Genomic DNA, 22,955 nt, shown 5'->3' on the forward strand with positions numbered 1-22,955 from the left:
GAGTTGCTGCAGAAAAAAAAAGAGCAACAACAAAAACATGCTGCTAGAGACGGGCTTATTTAAAATGCAAACTGATTGTCTGCCAGCAGGAGGCGCTTTGAGAGCGGCAGAAACATCGGTTTCCCCGGTAACGGCTGTAATCAAAGCAGCTCCGCTCATAAACGCTACTTTATCAGATCAAATGAAAATGCTATCGAAACTTTTCTGAAGACAGTCGGTTCCCTTCAGAGATACATTCATACAAAACACCCGCGCCACGTTTTGATTTTGAAACACACAGTGCTCATGTTTATTCAACAAAGTCAAATGCCACAAATAAATCAATGTATGGGAAACACTGGTAATGTATATCGAAATATCGGAAATGTGTTTAAAAATCATATCACCGTTATTGAAAAAAATTATATCGCGATACATATTGATATTGAATTATTGTCCAGCCCTATTCATATTAATAATAAATAAAATAAGAAATATGTATGTTTGTACGTATGTATTTATCTATCTATATATATTTATAAACATATAAACGTTTATTGTCGTTTTGTTGTGTTTTTGTTGCAGCTGTACTTACCTAACGCAGAAGTAAAGCACAATCGGTCCAGATTTCTTAGGAAACTCGTGTTCCAGAACACGACGATCTAACTGCAACCAGCTGAAATGACTCCTGAAACATAGCCCAAGAGAATTGACTGAGAACATCTGTCAGCAACCGGAAATGTCTTGCAACATCTTATTTTCTCATTTATAGCGCCACATAACGTCATAAAACATCATGTGGAAAATGAGCCAAAAGAGGGCTGTTTTATGTTCAAGAAGTCATCACATGCGCATTTTCATGAATAATTTAGCCAGTGATGACAAAAAGCACTCAGGAAATTATTGCATTGATATTCGATTGCACACTGATATATAATCTTTAAAAGGTAATTATAAATCCAAAAGTAGATTCTACTTATGACATTATACATATATATACATATATATATATATATATTATATATTACCTAATACATTTTATAAAGTACAACAATCTATATTAATAAATTATATGAATATTTATACAATTTATTAACATATTATTTTGATTTTCTGAAGAACATGAGTGAAGACAGAAATGCATTTGTCCATTTGCATGTTGTTCTTGGCGAATGCAAACTGTCAACCCCATGTTGGGAAGGATGTACAGCGGGTTGGATCAAAGGTCACCTCACAACATTTCAAAATCTTTGGAAACCACAAATAACACATTCCACCAAGCACACCAGCAGTGACAACAGACGGGACGCTTCTCTTGAGTGAGTGAGTGTGTGCCTTAAAGAAATCACACAAACATCTAACAAATGTCGCACAGCAGTAGGTCACACTGTGTAGGACTAAATGAAGAGCTGGTTGTCATCATCTCCCTGTGGAATTATCACAGCATGCTCACTCATCCAGTCCTGGCACAGTCAGAGAGCTGAACTGTTCATGATTACACCTTTTCTCATAGATTACAGGCAGATGTAATATTTAATAGGATGTCTTGGGTATACGTACGTCTCATCTACATAAGAAATTCCAAAATATTCCTTCTCCTTCAGGTTGAAATGGGACGCCACCAGGTCTAGAAGATCCTTTGCCATTAGCTTGGGCTGAGAGAGACAGAAAGAAAAAAAACATGTTTCATCACAAAAGAGATCTTTTGGTTTAGAACGTACACACACCCAGACAAAAACACCCAGATACACACACACACACAAGGTCAGCGAGTTGGCAGGCTGTGAACGTTGTATTCTGATGAGTATTGATGCACTGCAGTGACTCTGCAATTTCATGCCGACTCTGTCTGTCTGCAGTCAATGTGTGTTGCATCTTGAACAGAGCTTGATTTGCTGCACAAACAGTATCGGAAATATGCTCATGCAACCGAGATATTTGCTTTTAAGAAGGATTAATCATTATTTTTAATAATACAAAGATGTACAGAGCACTGACAAACACCCAGAACAATCTGGAAAACTGAGAGACACCAGTCACAATATCTCTGATTCTGCAAGCTTTGGGCTTTCCCTTTGTGTATAAGTGATTGTAAAGTGTGTGGTAAACCATGGGTGTGTCACTGGCTGAAATCACTGGTGTCCTGGGACATCTTTGTACAGCTTACCATCCTACCAATATATCCACACACAACCATTAATGAGTAGAAAGCATTTAACTTCCCTTAACTTCCCTTGACCTCTTGACGTCAATGTCTTATTCACAATATATTAAGTGTTAATGTTTTTGAAATAAGATTCTTATGCTCATCAAGGCTACATTGATTCATTGAAATCATAATAAAATCACGATTTGAGCATGCACGATTGCCAAATTGTTTTATAGCACGATTTTTTCTGCACCCCCGACTTCCCGCAGTATGCTATCCGAACCAATCAGAATGCAGCACGCCTAAATGGAGCGCGAGAACAGAACCGGGTATAACGACAGATAGTAGGATACAGAAACAAGGAAGATGAGTTCAGGACAGGAAAAGGACTTGGTGCCCCCCCAAAAAATCAACATCAGGGGTGTGGGAGTACTTTGGATTCAGGAGAGATGATTTATCACAGAGCCAGGTAATTTGCAAGCCCTGTCGATCTGTCTTTGCGGCAAAACAGGGTAACACAACAAATCTATTTCAACACCTGAGGCAGTGTCTGGGAAGCTTTTTCATGACTGTCTCAGCCATGCCAGCATCTCTGCAACTTGAAGAAGCCATTGCCTCTGAGGTGAACAGCTACCTGCTTACTCCCTCTATCGACAGTGAGGAAGATCCTCTTCTGTGGTGGAAACTACATCACATTAACTTCCCAAGATTGAGCAAGCTTGCACAAAAATATTTGTGCATTCCAGCTACAAGCTCACCATGATCTGAGAGGGTGTTTAGCAAAGGAGGGAATGTGGTGACATGCCAACGTTCATGCTTGAAACCAGAAATGGTGGACATGCTGGTTTCCATAGCAGAAAACCTTTAAACATTTAAAGCAGCTAATTTCTGCCACTGTTCTAATTGTAGTTATTTGAGAGACTTTAGTCCGGGTTTTTTGTTGTTTTGATGGTTTGATTACCCAATTTTTGTTTTGCCATATGTCTGTTCTAGAGACATTTTGTTACACCTTTACTTAGTGATTATTTTGCCTTATGTTTGTTCTAGAGACATGTTACAGCTTTTTGATAAAGCTCTAATTGGTTTCCTTTGGAAATATGTTTCAAATTCACACTGAATGCTTTTATGACTGTAAGTGTGTCAAAATCGCGATTAAAATCAAAATCGCAAAATTTATCAAAGAAATCGTGATAGGTTTTTTGTCCATATCGCACAGCCCTAATTTTAAAATGTAATTTATTCCTCTGATGCTAAAGCTACATTTTCAGCAGCTATTATTCAAGTGTTCAGTGTCACGTGATCCATCAGAAATCATTCTAATATGCTGATTTGGTGCTCAAGAAACATTTTTTATTATTATTAATGTTGAAAACAGTTCTAAAATTGAACAGTAGTGTATGTTTGGGGTGTGTATGCATACATATTTTTTTTACAAGGCTCTGCCAGTTTTTTTGTATAGTTTTTCATAAGGTCTATCTGCATTTATGTGCACACTTATTATTGATGAAATTATGTTAATAAAGTCTGAGAAAGATCAAACTAGTCAAATTAATTTAAACAAGATGTGTACTCGATATACACATGCATTGTGTGTGTGAGCCTGTGTTCAAAACACTTTAATTACTGTTTCAGTTTCAACACAGACCATTTTGAAATAAAAACACACATAATACACACACACACACACACACACAAAACAACATCACTCTTTATAATATAGCCAACCCACCCACACACCCTAAAAATAGCACAGCAAAATCTGGAGCAAAAGTACAATCACTGCCACAACCTTGGCTTATGGAAAGAAAGAAAGAAAGAAAGAAAGAAAGAAAGAAAGAAAGAAAGAAAGAAAGAAAGAAAGAAAGAAAGAACTAGGGGTAGATTACAGCCTGTAGAATTACAATATCATCATTACTTATGTTGTGTAGTATGAAATTTTAAATTGTAATGTACGTCTTCTAGCTAAGCTTTGGGCTAAGGTAGTTCTTAGTTGTTGCAAAACCTAGTGAGCTACCCACCTAGATAACACTTAAGAGTTATCTGGAGCATAAGAGCACAACAATAAGCAGGGGTTAGTTCCTGTGTGATTTTCCCAGGGGTTCATGAACCCCAGTTTGAAAAAAATCCTGCATTAGAGTTGTTAGCTAAATAACATTTGTTAATGCTAAACCCTCCCGTCTTGAGTGTCTCAAATCATCTATTTCAGTAAGGATGCCACCTTAGAAGGTAGTTTCCTATGTAGAGAGCAGAAAATGAGGCAACCCACTAGGTTTTGGAACAGATTTGTGTCAGAAGCAAATCATCATCATAGTTTTAAAAAACCTCAACGTCTACTGAGTCTGCAATTATGGTCCTCTCTGATTCACCACTCTCCCTTCAGGTCTGATCTCAAAAACCCAGCTTTCAGCAAGACATCTTGTTTTAGATATTCTTTTATGGCATTAACATTGTGCTTAATCAAAAATGAAACATTAAATATTGTGAGATTGTTCGCCTCTGGTTCTTCAGGTGAGACCTGCAACTCTGTACCACATCAATCAATTGGCACATTTAATCTCATCATTCAAAGCAACGTGGTGTGAAACAGCTTGCTTCCTCAATTAGCCAAAGTGAATGTGTAAGTGTGTGTCTGCGGTAAGAAGAGGAAGTGGGTTTAATATGACCGCAATCTTCAATCTGGACCCATTTTTGGTGGTGTATGTGTGTGTGTGTTTGTGCAGCTGAGAAAATAAAGAGGGCTAAAACTCAAACCGTGTCCATTTTCTTAAAGAATGGCAGTATATTTTATCTCTTTCCACCTCATTTTCTCTCTGATTAGCCTCTAGACTTGATTATGACAGTTACTGATATAATAATGTGTTCAGAGTCTCTGAAATGTGTAGATAAGAAGAATAAAGAAGTATTAATATCCTGTTAGTCTGCGTTAAGGGCCATCAATATGAGCGCTATATGGTTTTAACAGATTTAATGTGGGATGCCTATCATCTCCTCTCTGCCATTACACTTACTGAGGTTGATTCAAATCACAGACATATGTTTCCACATGGAGGAGCATGTGATAGTGCGTGTGACTGTGAGGAAGAATATCCGGACTGTTGTGATTTAATATCATTAAACAGTGGGTGACTGATCAGGACGGAAGAGCGATGACAAGAACACACGCCGTCAGGTCTTGTCAGGTCTAGATCACAGAGATGAGAGATGTGAGTCGGCTTTCATCACACGGAATGACTTCAGCACAAAGCAACGCTAGGGTTTTTGTTCAGGATTTATCACTGTTAAAACACATGTTGATCTGATCAAGAATGCAGACTAGATAGTGTCCTTCTCTCTAAAGCCTCCTATACACTGTAAAATAACAGAATTCAAATCTGAAGATGTAATTATATAAAGAAAGTGCATTTACACAGATGTTTTTTACATTTACATTTTTAATCTGACACAGAGCCAGTGTAAATACATTTATGAAGGAAGTGCAATTGTGGGAAACAATGGGTCTGTTCCAAAACAAAGTGAGCTGCCTTGTTGCCTATTGTCTAAACAGGCAGTTACCTTTAGATATGTCACTTTACAAGTGGTTGATTAGAAATGCCCAATTATATACATCACAAACACACAAATGGTGCCCTAATAAACATAAAAAACACAGCAAACACAAATAGTGTGTAAAACAGGCAATTTTCAAATAGACTGAACAATCTTCATTGATTTTTTGGTGTTACATGGTTATAAAATTCTCACATTTTAGCTAACATTTCTTTCATTTCGTCTGCCATCTTGGATTTATTTTTTCACCAAGCTTATTGCAATACATTCTGTAATTGCTTTGATGGAAATTTGGCCAAAAAAGGTATCTAAGAGATATCTAATAAGTCTAAAACTAAGACCTTATAGTAGTTTAAGTGTATCATCTAGCCCCTCAAACTAAGGGTGTGTGAAATCACAATTTTGGATCGTCTGCGATTAAAATGTCTCCACAATCTGCTTTTGAAGAAATATCGTAGTATTGTGCTACAGCACACATTCTATCAGTTGCAGTTCTGGCTCCTCCGTCTCAATATATACTGTACAACGCGACATACTTTCACATCAAATGTTAACTCAGCGGTACAGTTACACTCACGGGACACTGCACTGATTCGCAGTCACAAAAGTACATTATTTGCATGTGCTTTAAAGCCTTGCTGGTTAAACATTCCTCAATGTGCTGAACACAAAAGAAGATGTTTTGAAGAATGTGGGTAACCAAAAAGTTGCTGGTCCCATTGATTTGATAGTAGGAAAAAATAAAAAAATACTGCAGAAGTCACTGTTTCGTTACCCACATTCTTCAAAATAACTTTTATGTTCAACAGAAGAAAGCAACTCCTTCAGGTTTAAAACAACTTGAAAGTCAGTAAATGATGACAGAATTGTCATTTTTGGGTGAACTATCCCTTTAATTTTAATAAAACAAAAAAACAAAGAGAAAAATCACTCACTGCTCTTGACTTAAGAACTTTAATACAGTTGCTTTAATAAGAATCAATGTATAATTTATACAGTGAAGTGTTTAGTGTATATAGTGTTTTATTTTTATATTAGTTAATTCAATTTCTTGATTGCTACTGCTAAATGCACCTACTGTATCTGAAAAATAAAGCACTGTTTGTTTTATTTGTATATTCTGTGTATTTGTAATGTGTATCTTTGTTCTTATTTTTTAATAACAACGATAAAATAATGACAAATATTTTTACCTTCGTCCACTTTCGCCCATTTTGTTACCTTATAAGGCTTTGTTTTTAAAATAGGGAAATTAGTTTGGCTATACTGCTCAGACAACTTGCAAAATAGTAAAATCAACATGACAAAGAATCGTGATAAAATCATGAATCATTATTTTCCTGAAAAAAACTATTGTGGTATCATATTATATTTTTGCCATATCCCCCACCCCTACCTCAAACTCAAAGGTCTGTCTTCTTCAAGAGAGACCAAATATGCTCTTGTCAAACTCCTGACAGACAGTGTAAATTACAGCTGAGAGGAAGGACTGAGCTAGGACACAAGAGAACCACCAACCAACAGCACCTGCTTTGACTCACCATGGAAAATGACGAATACACACGCTAAACGCACATCACTCACAAAATTACAGCCTGCTGTGGAGAGACAGGTGGGAGATGCTAACGAGCAGTTAGACAGCTGAAAAACAGAGCAAGATTATTCAAGTTGGGGGAAAATTTTAACAAGACTGTTGACAGCTCTTGTATTGTAAGACTGTCTACCTTATTATAAACCAAAGTCATGTCAAAACTAACTGCCAACAGAAAATAAAAAAGGAAACACAAAAATTTACCTCCACTAAAGCCAATATAAACTAGATGTTTTCAACAGCACTGTATGCAAATAAGCCCTCAAATGATGAGACAGCAGCAATGTTCAGTCTCTAATGGTACTATAAAATCATTCACAAAATTATTGCCAGTCGCACAGTGTAAGATCATCCATGATAACCTTCAGAATGGTACATTGCCTCTAATGAGGCAAGGAAGAAGTGAGGAGGAAGAGGAAGCAGATAAATGAGGCTACAGAAAGATCCAACAGAGACCCATCAGTACAACCAAAACAGACAATGATTTCACCACTGCATACTGTATGTAAGGTGTTTTACATCTTAAAGGGTGTTTACACTGGATTTTAAGGTTGTAAAAGGCTTTTTTATTTGTTAGTTACTGTAAATTTAAAAATACTATCTACTCCTGTTTCCCCACAACATCTCATCTTAAAGTTTGTATTTAAGTTTCTTAAAAAAAGAGATTAAGCCTATACAAAACTGCTACAATTAGAGTTTCCTCCGTTTACATTTTAATCAAGAAGTTAGTTATGCCTTTTGGTCCAACATCCTTTTGCCAAGCAAATTATGCATGTCTCCAAATGTACAATTCAACACATATGTTTGCATACATGATCTTTCAAATGCACATGAATGGAAGTGAGTAGAACATAAAATCTAGTATACCAGTTACTTAAATTCACAGAAAATCCTGTAGCATTACCCTGTTAGGTACATTAACCTAACATCAAAATAAGGGAAAGAGGGAAGAGCTGTTCCTCAATGCAACATGCAGAAAAAAATAACTTGGAATAACAGCAGAATTCTCAAAGGCATGATTAACCTACACAACCTTCTCCAGAACATCCGCCCACATGGAGGAAGAGAGAAAGGAGGAAAAAGAGAAGTCAGAAAGCAAAAAGAACGGGCTAAATCTTTTAGCCAATGCTAAAAGAACATATATCTAAGGACTCATGACTAAAGTAGGACAAATGCATAAAGATTATGGAATAAGTGTTTCTGCAACAGCTCAATAAATCATAAACTGTAGAGAGAGTGAGGCAACACACTCACTACCCCTCTGCCTTATCCCTTCTTTTTTTTATCTCTTCCTGGAAATCCATTCTTTTCCTCTCTCATCCTCTTACCTGATTGGTCTCTCACCTCCTCTCCTTTCTAGATTTCTCTATTTATCAGATCAAAACTTCAAACCACAATCAACTCAACCAGCATTTTAGAGGACAGAAAGAAAGTGTGTGGAAAATGAGAGATGGAGGAGGCTCAGAAATTACATTTCTCTAACTATGATGGAGTTTAAACTGGATTGGAGTCTAGAGGAATCAGGTCACCTAACCGCACCGAACAGGCATGAGAGAGCGAGAGAGCATGAAAGAGAGAAAGACAAATAGAACTGAATCGAGCAGGTCAGAACAGAATATTAAAGAATAATAAAGATAGCAATAAAACAGAAGAAAATATAACAGAAAGTAATCAGAAGAAAACAAAGCAAAATATAATATAATAGGACATAAAAGAACCAAATGAGTGTTATAAAAAATTCAAAGAATTGAAATAAGCTGAAACAAAATATAAATATTAGATTAAAAACTTAATTATTTGAGATACTGTCTTGGCAACTAATTGAAATAAAATAAGTTGAAGTACTAAAATCACTAAAACTAAAACAAACAAAAATAAATTTAAGCTATATAGAAATATAAAAAAATGACACAAGCACATCATAAAATTACTAAAACTTAAATTAAAATACAATAATAAAAGCTAATTCAATATATTAATAAATACTATGAGAGAAAATAAATAATAAAACAATAGAACAGACAGAAAATAAGAATGGAAAATTAGAATATAATAAATGAGAAAAATATATAGAATATAACATGACAATAGAACAAGACAGAAGAGAATAGAACAGTATTATAAAATTTTATTCTTCATGTGTTCAGTGACTAGGATGCCACAGGCAGCGTTTACTTCATGATTAGATTTCCTGAGAAAGTTCATATGAATGTGTGTTGAGGAAACAAAGCTGTGCTGAGGAGACACTTCTGTTTATATTGAGGTCTGAGGGCTTGATAGGGCATGGGAGACAGACGGGGTTGTTATGGAAACTGAACTCATCCTGAGAGAAGATGTTTGTGTTCTGATAGTAGGATTTATGGAGTGTTTTATGCAGGAGGGGACCGCTGTATGCGTGGTTGGGTGGGTGACTTGAGAGGCTGCTGGTTTGGTGTCGTTATGGGAACCTAAGCCTGCCAGATTGACTATTGTGGTACTGATGTTTAAAAGACACTTGAGAGACATTTGCACAAACATATGATAGAGTTCATGTCAGGGCAAACTGATCTCAGGGTCTGTTTGGCTGTGAAATTGGAGAAGGGCATTGGAGAAGGAGTCATATTACATTTGCACACACAGAGCAAACATTTAAACTCATACATGCACACAGACCGATAAAAAGCCCCCTATTTCCACAAGACATTAATTAAGTCTCAGAGGACTTTCCAAGAGGAAACCTGAGGCCTTTATGACAAAAACATGCACCAAAACTTCACACCTATATATTTCAAGAGTTATTCAACTTTAATATTTCTGCACTAATACTGGACATTGTGCTGGTGAGTCAAACAGAATCAATTCTCTCACCAATACACTTAAAAACCTACAATATCACATTTTGGTCATGCTGTACCATTATCTGAATTGTTGTAAATAAAAAAGTATTTTGTCTTACCTGTACCAGGAGCTCCAATTTCCTGTCATCCAGGAGATGGACCTGACATCTCCGCCCTTCCGTCATCTGTTGTGGAGGGAGAGAGAGAGAGAGAGAGAGAGAGAGAGAGAGAGAAAGGGATTAGTGAAAGCACATTCACAGCAGGGTGAAATCAAGTGTAAATACTAGGTCATGGTGACAAAAATAGAAACTCTCCTTACACACATGCAGCACGATTCCCAGTCAAGCAGCAGAATTCAATCTCATTCTCTCCCACACACACGCACACACTTTTAAAGTGAATTATCTCACACTTCAGTGCTGATGGTGAGTATCTTTTTTTGACGTTTTAAGTGTATGTTGATTTAACTCCTCCTGGTTAAAATATATATTAATTGCAGACACACTTAACGTGACTACCACCAATTTTTACTACATTTAGAAATCAAATATTATAAAACAAATAATAAACAGGTCAAAAGAATGTCATTTCACTTACAGAGTACTTGCAGACTTTTATGGTCAGAGGTCAGAAATGAGATAATGACTACTACTTCCCATCTAAAAATAGTGTAATTTTAACACTTTGCAGATTTTTTGAATGACATATAAAAGCAACCAACCACAGTTTATTTAGTTTTTACTTGTTTAGGGTCAGGTTTATCTGAAATTGCCAATACCACAAGTACTGTTAAACATTAAACAAGTGGCTTTTACATAAAGAAAAATTTTGTAATGAAAATTCTGTTCTAGACCCCAATGACTTTCATTTTATGTACAAAACAGTCAAAATTTTCTTCATAAATATCTTTGTGTGTGTGTGTGTTCTGCAGAAGTCAGTCATATAGATTGGTATAACATTGACTAAATGATGACAAAATATTCACTCAAAAAAATACTCAAAACTGCAGTTAACTACATAAAATCACTTTGTATAGTATATACATCATAAGCATACACGTACATAAGCTTCTATTTAAAATGTATCACCGCCAAGAGATCAGGGCTTACAGGGCCTAATATAAAACTCCCCTCAATCAGCACTAATTGATGAAAGAGGGATTGTGCCATGTCAAATAGATACCTGCACCAGCACACAATCTGATTAGTGCTTTGATTGCCATCTGCCATGGTGAGAAATGTCTCTTTTTATCAAAGCCTGAGAGGACTGCTTATAATTAATATTAAATGGAGTCTGCAAGAAAAACAAACACACTAACAACACACTTTCCTCCAGGGTAAAATGAGTATGTGCATTCAGAAGGCCTCCCACAGGGCGTAGTTGGACGTTTGTAGTCCAGATGTATTCCACCTATGAAACATGTTTGGTTACTATCGACTGCACGCTCCTATCGTTAGATCTCAAATCACTGCTCACTCCCACTAGCTTTCCATTCACTCTCACAAACTATTTTTGTGAGTGTTTACTTAAGATCGCTGCTTCTGTGCCAAGCCGTATAGTAAACATCCCAGTACGAGCAGGTGGACAGACACATCTGTGAAGAACAGAGTCTGACTAACAGCTATGTCATCACGTGAGTTATACTGCCTTTAGGATTGAGCTGGTTTGACAACTCGAGTACAAAGAACCAAAGTGCAACCTGATACTTCCATTGTTCTTTTCCCTTCAAGAGAGCTTTTCATTTTTTGTTTATTTTCTCTTAAAGAAAAAAATGTTTCGAGGGATTTTAGAGTCTGTGAATGTGATACTAACAGTGGCGGTAGTTCACATCCATCAGTGGGCTTTCCGTCCGGTTCCTGTTTATACATCCTGTACGAGTCAGAAAGCAGTATTGCAGAGACTCACTCTCTCTATTGTGCCATATTGCGCTCTTTTTCTATTCCTCCATGCTTTCACGCTCTCATCCACCCCCTCTACCTTTATATGTAGGCCAAGTTAAAAGGAAAATGGAAAAAAGAGAAAAACACAAGACATTTCTTGAGCTTTTCAGCGTGGTGGTGTATGTAAGGACATCAGAATGGGAACATGTGGAGCGTTCTGGCTGCCATCAGGAAGCGGCGTCCCTGAGGAACACAAACAATGAGGCTGATAAAAGCAGCATGGCTCACATTTCCTCCACACACACGTGGGGGGAAAAGACTGGAGGAGGGGAGTCACAGGACTAGAAACACATCCTTTCTTCCCCTTCTCCTCTGCCTTGTTCCTGAGTGGAGCTACACAACCTCAAATGCACAAGCATGTGACAGACCACATGATTAATTGTGCGTGTGTGTGTGTCTGAACAGACTGGTGTGAGTTCGTTATTGACCTGTGAAAATGTTTTTACAGGGGGGACTTGACTTGATGAATTTCACTTGGTCGTGCTAACACTGAATCTAACTCCAACTCTATCTCATAAAAGCTGGTATCCTGTCTTCAGCATAACATGCCCTCAAGCAACATCTGTATTCTTATCCCTTAACCACTGAGTGAGATCACATTTCCATATAATAAAGACAAACCTAAATCAATATGAATGGGCTTACCTGAATGTGGTCCAGCCTTTAATGAGTTTTTTTTTTGTTTTTTTTTTAAATGTCTAATTCCTTCCCTTGAGCTGCACATGACCCAATTAGGTCAGCTCATCTAACTTTTATGATATTCATTTATGAGAAAATAAAGGGTAGCATAATTGATCCAAACCACTGCAGCATCATTAAAACCATATATATATATATATATACTCCAGTTTGGGGATGGGTAATGACAGCTCACTAATCTACTAGTTGCCCAAAAACCAAACTGATCCCCTTTAAAGCGTTATATAAACAACCCCTAAGAAACAGAAACCAGCCTAGTAATGCAAGACAATAAATTAAAATAACAATCAAATAAAAAATTTAGCTGATTATTCATTTGGGCAACCTAATAAATCAAACTGGACTAAAAAATTAAAATTTCCCAGCCAACACCTACTCAACATTTAACCTATTAAAAACAATAAACAAATAATAAAATAAATGAATGAACTCTAACTTAAACATTCCTCATTGTTCAGTATCCTTGTAAATATATCATAAACACAAAAAAACTAAACTTTTAAAAAAATGTGATCGATTATAAAAAATAAATAGTCTTACTCAATCCTTCCCCAAAGTACAATATCCTTGTAGACATATTATCCTAATTAAACACTCAAAACTAGATTTTTTTTTTTAACCTGCAGAATCCTATGGAATGGATTTAAACAAAGTAAAACAGAGCATTACACTCTTTTTGGCTGCTGAAAGTATATTCAAATCAGCCAAAACATTACATAAACAAACAGTGTGGTGGGAAGTGTAGAACTGTGAATGATGGTTGTTCCAATTCTGCGGAGATCTGTGAAGCTTTTTGAGGGCACAGATTCCATGTGGGCCTGTTCACAACAAGCAAAAGATGCAGAACCCAGAAGCCAAAGTTTGTGATGGCTGATATTGGGCTGAATTTCCAATCTTAAAGGTTAAACTTTATTACCGAACTTGCGGTAGCCTGAAAGCACTGCAGTTTGGTTATATCACCATATTAAATAGGGCTGAAACGATTCCTCGAATACCTCGAGTAACTCGAATAAAAAAAATCATCAAGGCTTCGTTTAGTCCATTTACTGTAACTACACACGGAACACCGTGTTTCCCCACGGACCATTATTACTGACGCACAACCCGATAAACAGACCATAGACTGTATAAAAACAGGGACCAGACTTTAAAAAGAGAGAGAGAGAGAGAGAGAGAGAGAGAGAGAAAGGGATTAGTGAAAGCACATTCACAGCAGGGTGAAATCAAGTGTAAATACTAGGTCATGGTGACAAAAATAGAAACTCTCCTTACACACATGCAGCACGATTCCCAGTCAAGCAGCAGAATTCAATCTCATTCACTCCCACACACAGGACATATTTAAGACCGTAAATCAATATGTTGGCTAGTTATGATGTCCCTACGTTCGCTATGTTTTGTGAAAGACTAAACGCCATTGTGCATAAAAATACCACAGAAAGAAAGTAGTTTTTTCGTTTTTAAAATAATCTTAAATATCAGTATTCAATGTTTTATGTTTAAAATAAAATATTATTTATGCATTTTAGGTATTATTATTATTCTTTTTATTACTATTATTTTGATTTATGCCTTAGTTTTAGTTTGTACTGTTTACCTTTTTAAAGTAATGTGAAATAGATTTTTGAATTTTTATTTATTTATTTTTATTGATATATTTGTATTTGCATTTTGAATGCAATTTGACAATTAAATACATTAAATGGGTTTAGTGTACTTATCCGATTACTCGATGGAATAATCTGCAGAATACTCGATTACTAAAATAATCGATAGCTACAGCCCTAATATTAAACCTCTTAAGGTCTGAGTCATGCTTGAAAGGAACACTTCCCACCACACAATAGGAGATTAAACCTGAGGCTTTGAATGAAGCAAACAGCATGCTGGTGATGGGAGCACATCCTTACAGCCTGAAGCTCAAGATGTCACACCTCCGCTCCACTGAATGAGAATACTCCTTACTGGGGTCTATCTGAAGGGGGAGGTAAACAGCTCTCAACCACAATTCCAGAATCTAACAATCAGGTGGTGAGAATGGTTTGTTTGCAGTAGTGTGTTTGTATGCTGTGTCTGGTGTGGGGTTACAAAATGCCTCGCCTGTAATCACTGAACGGTGAGTCACTTCTTCCTCAGCTGAACTCCAGTGAGGCACATTACACTCGCAATGCCCTACGAACCTGTGATGTCATTAAAATCACATAACACACATTTCAGTCACTGTAATCTTTGTAAATCATTGTCATTCTTTTATAGACAAAAAAGAATGGCTGCACAATTATATGGCTTAGTGTCATTTAATTAAAGTATATACACAGCATGTTTCTGAGTGAAGTGTGGCACTTTGTTCTTTTACACACAAACAACACATGATCCGTTGTTTGCAGTGTCTGAAGAGCAGTTCGGTTCACAGTAAATGCTGCCACACAAACTCGTCTCTGAATCTTCTCTGAGATTGGATCGCGTTTGGGAACATAACATCTGCCAACCATCTTCCCCAACTTGTAATGACAACTTTAGAAGCATTTATATTTGCCCACAAAAGAGAAACTTTAAGGCTTCCCTGTGCTTTTCTGTCAAAATAACAGCTTGATGGTTTGAAATTAAATTGAAAAAAGCCATAAATATTAGTATTGTAATTTTACAGTTGTACTGTAAATTATTATTATTAAGCATTACTATTAGCATTATAATATTTTTCTTAAATACTTGATTTTTTATTTTGCAGTGGAACATCACAATAGTAATATTTTTTTTTCTTTAATAATACATTTAATAATCATCAGCATAAAAATAATAATAATTAATAAAGATAAAAGAATAATAATTATTGTTATTTTATAGTCACATTGTGCAGCCCTACAGTCAAGCACAGCAAACTTGGAGCTTTCCAAAAAAAAAATTTTTTTTTTAAATAAATACAAATTTTACTTTAAAAAGAATCGCAATTAGATTCCCCCCCAAAATAATAAGGTGCCATTAATCTGATGCACAGTGCAGAAGAGACTATTACAGCGTAACATAATCTGATCTGATGATAAACCCACTCTCTAGTGCAGATTTAAGATTGACCCTGATGCCCTGTTTAGGGTTTCATTGCAGTTTATCCGTATTAAATCCTAAGCTACATGTTAGCTTCATATACACTGTCACTGAGCAGTATGATGTGTAGAAGACAGAGATATAAGAGCATTGGAATTAGTAAACATTCAATTCAGATCGTATCAGACACAAGACATTAAACATGGTTGGAGGTGACTGACGTCCTCGTGATGATAGACCGTCACATACAACCCTGTACACACAGCAAGGGGCATTTAGCTATTATTCCCCCTTGATGCACAACGACAACAAAATGACAGTGCACCACACTGACCACACATGCACATGGACACCACAAAGCCAGAAAAATCAATGTTCATCACAAATTCGAGCACGAATGGTGCAGACTGACAAATGATAAAAGTTTAGGCGACTACAGGTCTGTTTTCATGCCTGACCGTGTGTGCTAGAGAACATCAGCCTGCTAACACTGCTGCCCTGCACTGCAGACATCACAGGCTGAGCAACACAAAAAAAAGACATCCGTCACCCTGAACCGGCAGGACCACAGCTGCCTCGATAGACACAGCACAGTCTGCTTTGTTTAGTCTGTAGACAGACCCCAATCCCAGGCTGTGCCTCAAAACCTAATGGGCTGGGTATCGAGACAGCATTTTGAGGGCATTTATGATGCCAAAAATGTTGTCTAGGTTGAAAGCTCACATCTCTGCATACTTCTGCATCCTATGAGGATGTCATAGGACATTGCTACTAAATCAGATAACGCATCTAAGTCCAAAAATGCTGTTTAAATAGGCATCTCATTAGGTTTCAAGACACAGTCCTTTCTATGAGTGTATCATAGGAAACTGCAACCATATATAACATTGGAATGCATCTATGAAGCCCAAAAATGTGTCAATGTGACAATGCTCTACTGAGCTGTCTAGCTACACAGCATTTTTGGGTCAATGCAGCTATGATGCTGTCTAGGTAGGCAGTTCACATCTCATTGGACATTGCAACCAATTTTACTAAAGTGAAATACATCTGTGGAAGTGAGAAGTTTTTGAGACAGCCCAAATCAACATATCTTAATATTAGAGGCATTACGATCACATTTAATCATGAGAAAGAAAATATATTATGTATATACACACACACATCCCAAAAATGTTGATGTAATGAGGCTGTCATAGGACATTTCCTGTAAATCTAATACAGCTGCATTGTTCAAGGATTTTAAGGATATGACCGTGATGGTCACATGCATGCAATCCTTTTAAGTTCCTGTCACTATCCGCAGCAGATCTGATCATTTTCAGCTGTCAACACAGGTTAACAGGCTTGGAAAAATGGATGAATGAGTCTGAATGGGCAGTAATTGTGACCAAGCAAAGCTAATGAGCTAGTAAGTTTAGTAAGCAAACTCCTTAAAAAGCAACATTAATAGTTTGTAAAATCACCTTAAGGATGATGTTCGTCAAAACACATCAACATTATGAGAAAACGACGCAGTATTTCTCACATAACATGCCTCGGTGTTTCTGAGGTAACGTTGAGTGGCTAGCAGGCTAGCTGCAGAACAGTTTACACTCTGAGGACCCTCTTCACCTCCTAAAAACGGATTTTAACGATGATATCCTCCGTGTATGGTCAGTAATCAGTACTCTATCTCGAGTTTTAATCCGCATGACTGTAAAATGTGTGTATGATTGTTTAGTTAAGTACAAAACTGAATAAAGCCGCGGATTTAACGCATCCATCCTTCCATCGTCCCTCACTGACTGACTGAAGCGGGAAGCGCGAGACGTGCGCGCGATTTACGTTAACTTACCTTGTTGAAAATCGCTTATGCTCCCGCGTATGTGAATTCCTCACCGAATTAAGAGATAAATGTTCTCCAACAACAACAGTAATCCGAATGAGTTAAATCCGAAGAGAAAACGTTCACACGCCGGCCTAAATCATCCTCGCAGTCAGCATCATCCATGTCGTTGTTGTGATCCCCGGTGAAGCTGCACACAGGCGGAGCGGAGCGGACTGACAGCGGCAGTGCCAGCGCATCCCATCCCATCCCTCTCCGCTCTCAACGCGCTGCTTCACAGGGACCGCTGGCCCGCGTCCAGCAAGCAGCTCCGCACAACACTATTCACACACACACACACACACACACACACGAACTAGGCTAGCAGTCCCTCCACAGCAAACCCCAACCCTCCTCCTCCTGCTGTTGCTGCCTGCTCCTCTTCCTCCGCCTTTCCCCCAGTGACACCGGAGAGGCTGTGATACAAATAATTGTATAAGTAGGCTACCAAAATTACTAAAACTGAAAAATAAATAAAACCTAAACATAAATATTAAAAAATAATAATAATAAAATGACAAAAGCACATAAACTAAAACTTAAAATTAAAAGTGGTTTCACTGGTTTACACCAGGGATATTCAAGTGCTGCATTTGTCCAAAAATTTACCACTACACTACTAAAAGTAGCCTACTAGTACTACCATATTTTTAGACATGTATGGTTTTCTTGGAACTACCTTTAAGTAGGCTACTATTTAAATATCAGATGGAGATACATGTCCAAAATAGTATCATGTCTGAAAAGCTTGGTAGTAGCATGGTACTTTTGGAATTTCCATGATATCTCCACAATATTACCTGATATCCTTACTTTCATGTTGCTGCCACTTTTTGTAGAGGTTAAAATAGTATTTATTTGTATTTTTATTTTTTTGACATGGTACTATGGTAATGGCATGTTTTGGTTTGGTTTTGAAAATGTACCCAGCAGTACCATCATATTCATTGAAATTCCATGGGGTACAGTGCAAATACCATGGTATATGAATATGGCAACTTTTCAGTATGGTATATCAAAGTACCGCAGTATTACCATCTGACACTACGACTGTAAGGGATTTTCTGCACTGTGGAAAAACAGTAAAACTTTTAAAAGAGTGGACAAGAAGGTAGGATGTAAATTGTGAGCTCCTTGGTCTTGTGAAACTGCACACTCACTGACCAATGACTAACAGATCCACATCTGGATTTGCAGCAGAAACATTTGGGAATGGGTTGCACTCTTTCTCTCCCTCTGCCTTACTTCTTCCGCCCCTCCGTTTCTAATTCAGACTTCCCTTCCCGTTTGGTTTGGCCAGGGTGTACGAAAGAGGGGAAAAGGAGAGAGAAACGTTTGAAAGATGCTTTCAGACTGAATCCGACTGTTAGAGAGAGCTGATTTGTGTGAACTCACACAGACGTCTAACGGTCGTTTCACCGCAAAATCAACATTGCAGAGGGCTCAAGAAAACTTTTACAAAAATTAGAAGGTGTTTTCCTTTTAAGGGTCATAGCCTGTATGCATAAATTCCGCATAACGATTCACAAAATCTATTTCTATAATTCTCATGCCATGACAAATAATTACACAAAGAATTTACGTTTTTACTTTTTTAAAATCAGAGATATTTTTATCTTAATGTAATACAGCTTGTCCATCTGTGGAAATGGTGTGCAATTAATTCGTTCTGGTTGTCTTGTGCCTTTAGAAACAGTACAAAAGCAAAGACAAAATAATAGAAGGCAACATTTTCTGTCGTCATTTGACATTTTTAGATTTTCCTTCACTCATAAACTAAACACAACACGTAAAAGTTTACATGTAAAACTATGCAAGTGCATTAATATTTATGTTTTGTAAGTGCATTATGCACATCAGTAATTGAGGTAAGCATTGTTTAGTTTTTGATTGGTTATCTGTAACTCCGTTTAACCCAGGATTAAAAACTGACTTAACCTGGGGTTTAAAAAGAACCATGGAAAGTTTTATAGTGTGAAAATCCCTTAGGTTTTTAAAAGCAATGCTGTAAAAGTTGCATCTCTCTGCACTGGGCCATGATAAAATATGATACAGCACAGAATCATTTCCACAGCCGTTGGTTAAACGATTTTCAGCCTTGCTTTAAAATGTACTTGAACGATGGAGAGAAAGACTGCACTGAGGGTCAGAATTTTCCATCTCTCTTCATCACTCTCTCACACATACTCATGGGAAGACGTTTGAAAAGTAATTGAAAAACACTCCAAACATAATGCAATTAGGCTGCAGGCTTACATTTCATTATCATCCGACTGCTGGTGATAACACCATCAATAAACAAACTCAAGCATCCGAGATCAAATGAATCTCAATATATTTGTTGGATCTGATTGGATCTGATGACAGTCCAATCAATCATCTCTGATTTGAATCATTATGCACACTTAAAAAAGCTCTTTATTGGCATTGATCTTTCCAAGAACATTTAACACCCATGGTACCTTTCCATTGCACGAAAGGTTTTTTATAGTCAAAACTTGTTCTTTAGATTATTAAAAGCTTCTTTACACACTCACAAAAAAATTATGGTTCTTAGGAAATGTTCACTGAAAGGTTCTTTGGGGAATCAATATGCAATATTGTGCAATATAATGCAATCATCTATTGGTCCATTAAGAATCTATAACATTCATGGAACCTTCATGGTTCTTTAGAATATTAAAATGTTCTTCACACTAAAAAAAATAATGGTTATTTTAAGAACTGTTCACAGAAAGGTTTTTTGGGGAACATTATGGAGGTGCGCAAGGTGACTGAGAACCACAACATCCCGGCTGTTCGTATCGCTGCTGATTTTGGACACTCAGCCACAGCGGAAACACCACGGTCCAATTGAAACAGTCCCTCATGATCTCTCTGCGCTCTCTAATACATATTTTAACTTCATTTATTGGCTCCTTCCTCTGGGCACAGGTCCGAACAGTGTCACAAGAGCCCGTTGTTTAAAACAGGGAGAGTGTGTGTATTTCTGTGTGTGGATGGAGGGGAACATTTGTACGAAAGGAAACCCTTGATACTGTGGGGGCGTTTCAGAATAAATGAGAATGTCCAGGCTCACACGACTGTGATTGGTGAGAGAGAAGTTCTAAAATAAACTTCTGAAAGACCAATCCCACCCATGTCTGCCAGACCAAAGCACACAATTTGTTTTAATGCGTACCATCTTTTGTGTCTAAAGTGGCCAGAAGAATACAAGAGGAAGAGATTGCGATGTTCTCTGTGAAAATGAAAGGCTGAAATTTCCTTTAAAACGTATAAAAATATGGGAAACCGACTTCTCTTGCCTTCTCTGGCTTTCTCAATAAAGGAAATGTGGTTCTGGTTAGGAGTCTCGGAGTTTGGTTATTTCTGTCTCACTGCCTCAGGCTCAGAGACAAAGCAGGGTGTATGTGTGTATATTTTGAGGGGTTTGTTATTTTTCGGAAGGCAGTCACAAAGGTTACCCTTCTCCTTCTGCAGACATGAGTACAGGTTGCATGGCTGACATAAACCAAATTGGATGGATGAAGGATTGAATGCTATTTGTGTGTATGTATGCATGTGTAGTGAGGTTGCGGCTGTATGTGGCCAGTAATGTTGGAACTAGATTTAAACAGAGCTGACCTATAATTGAATCAAGATGGAGTTCATCCCTTGTCCTTGCTGCCCACATTCACACACAGACTTTCATTTTCATCTAGAAAAAAGCAACATATACACTACCTTTCAAAAATTTGGGGTACTTTTATTCAGCAAAGAGAGTGAAGCCTTTTTAACTGTAAAAATAATTAGAAATGTTTCTTGAGCAGCAAATCGGCATATTAGAATGATTTCTGAAGAATCATGTAGCACTGAAGACTGGAGTAATGATGATGAGTAAATTCAAAATATATTCAAATAGAAAAATGTATTTTAAATTGTAATAATTTTTCAAAATAATACTGTTTTTTCCTGTATTTTTGATCAAAAGCATAAGAGATCAAGAGCATAAGAGATTTTCAAAACGTTAAAACATTTGACAGACTCTAAACTTTTGAATTGTAGTGCATATAGGATTATACGACATTATAGTCAGTCAAACTTCAGAGGAGACTTAAAAAAATTATTAAAGGGACAGTTCATCCATAAATTAAAATTTGCTCACCATTTTCTCACCCTCACGTTGTTCTAATCATAAATGGGTTAGCCTACTTTTTTTTCAATGGAACTCACAAAGAGAAATTACGATGACTGTTTAAACTGCAGTTTCATATACAACAAACGAATATACTGTAGTAAATACAGGCTATAAATCTCTCTCTCACTATCTATCTATCTATCTATCTACTGTATCTATCTATATAGAATTCATCATATACTTTTACTTTTTTTTTTCCTTTTCAAATCTTCATGGCTCAATCTATGTTTTCAGTCCATGGAAGAAGGAAAATCATATGACTTTAAAACAACAGAGACAGAGTGTGTTTTCATTCTGAGTCTATATTCTTACGAATGGACTACAGTGAATCTCTTTTTGCTGTCTGTTTCATGCTGCAGTCATAAAATCTGCTGGGATGATAAACACAAAAACAGCAAACACCAAACCAAACCAAACCGTAGACTCTTTCATGTGCCATGTTCTCATCATCTCCAGCTCAGGGGCTGGGGGTGGACGAGCCACAGGGCTTTGGTGGGGTTCCGTTTTTAGGGTGTAGGATGTTGGCTGTGGGTGGAGGGTTTTTTTTATGAATAATCTTAGTGGTTACAAACCTCCTTTAAATCACATCAAAGATCGCCTACAGTCTCTGCAATGAGCCCTGGGTGAGTGTGTGCTCGTGTTGATACCGAAATTGTGTAATTCTATATGCAGAATCTTCACGAATCCAGGTGTGAGTGAGGTTAACAGCAGAAATTTATGGTATTTTCCTTACGGGAAAGCCGTGGTTGTATTAGCTGTGGGTCATAAAAGAGTTTCGGATCTTTAAAGGGATTAAAGGAGTAATTGTGCACCATAAAAGAGTTATCCAACAACATTGGGATGGACACCAAAGCACCTGTGTCTGTACAGGTGTGTATACTATTGGACTACTGAGGATCATCATAACTGCGCTCAGATGTACGTGAGAATGAATGGTCTAAAGAGACCTGTAACTTCTCTACATATAGAAGCCAGTACAGAAAAGGGGGCCATATGCACAAAGAGACCGGGAATGACTCTTTTTGTGCCTCATGTCAGCGCATGTGTGTGTTATGAGAGAAGAAAATGTGTTTCCAGTTAAATCCATGGAAAAAAAGCAACATACACCCACATGCGAGCACTTCAAACGTGTGTGAGATCTCTCCTGCT

General features: G+C 37.2%; 1 protein-coding gene across 1 annotated transcript in view; it reads right to left on the bottom strand.

Moving 5' to 3' along the window:
- The window catches only part of LOC107671155 (FERM domain-containing protein 4A), an 83,296-nt gene that overhangs the window by 34,182 nt on the left and 26,159 nt on the right, over positions 1–22,955 (bottom strand). Inside the window, exons 2-4 of the mRNA XM_016464018.1 lie at positions 10,201–10,266; positions 1,540–1,634; positions 575–667 (exon numbers count right to left, since the gene is read on the bottom strand). Coding sequence (XP_016319504.1) covers positions 575–667; positions 1,540–1,634; positions 10,201–10,266 — 254 coding nt within the window. The remainder of the gene's footprint in view (positions 1–574; positions 668–1,539; positions 1,635–10,200; positions 10,267–22,955) is intronic.

This window comes from Sinocyclocheilus anshuiensis, unplaced genomic scaffold (assembly GCF_001515605.1).
Source record: "Sinocyclocheilus anshuiensis isolate Anshui unplaced genomic scaffold, SAMN03320099.WGS_v1.1 scaffold1141, whole genome shotgun sequence".
NCBI classification, from domain to species: Eukaryota; Metazoa; Chordata; class Actinopteri; order Cypriniformes; family Cyprinidae; genus Sinocyclocheilus; species Sinocyclocheilus anshuiensis.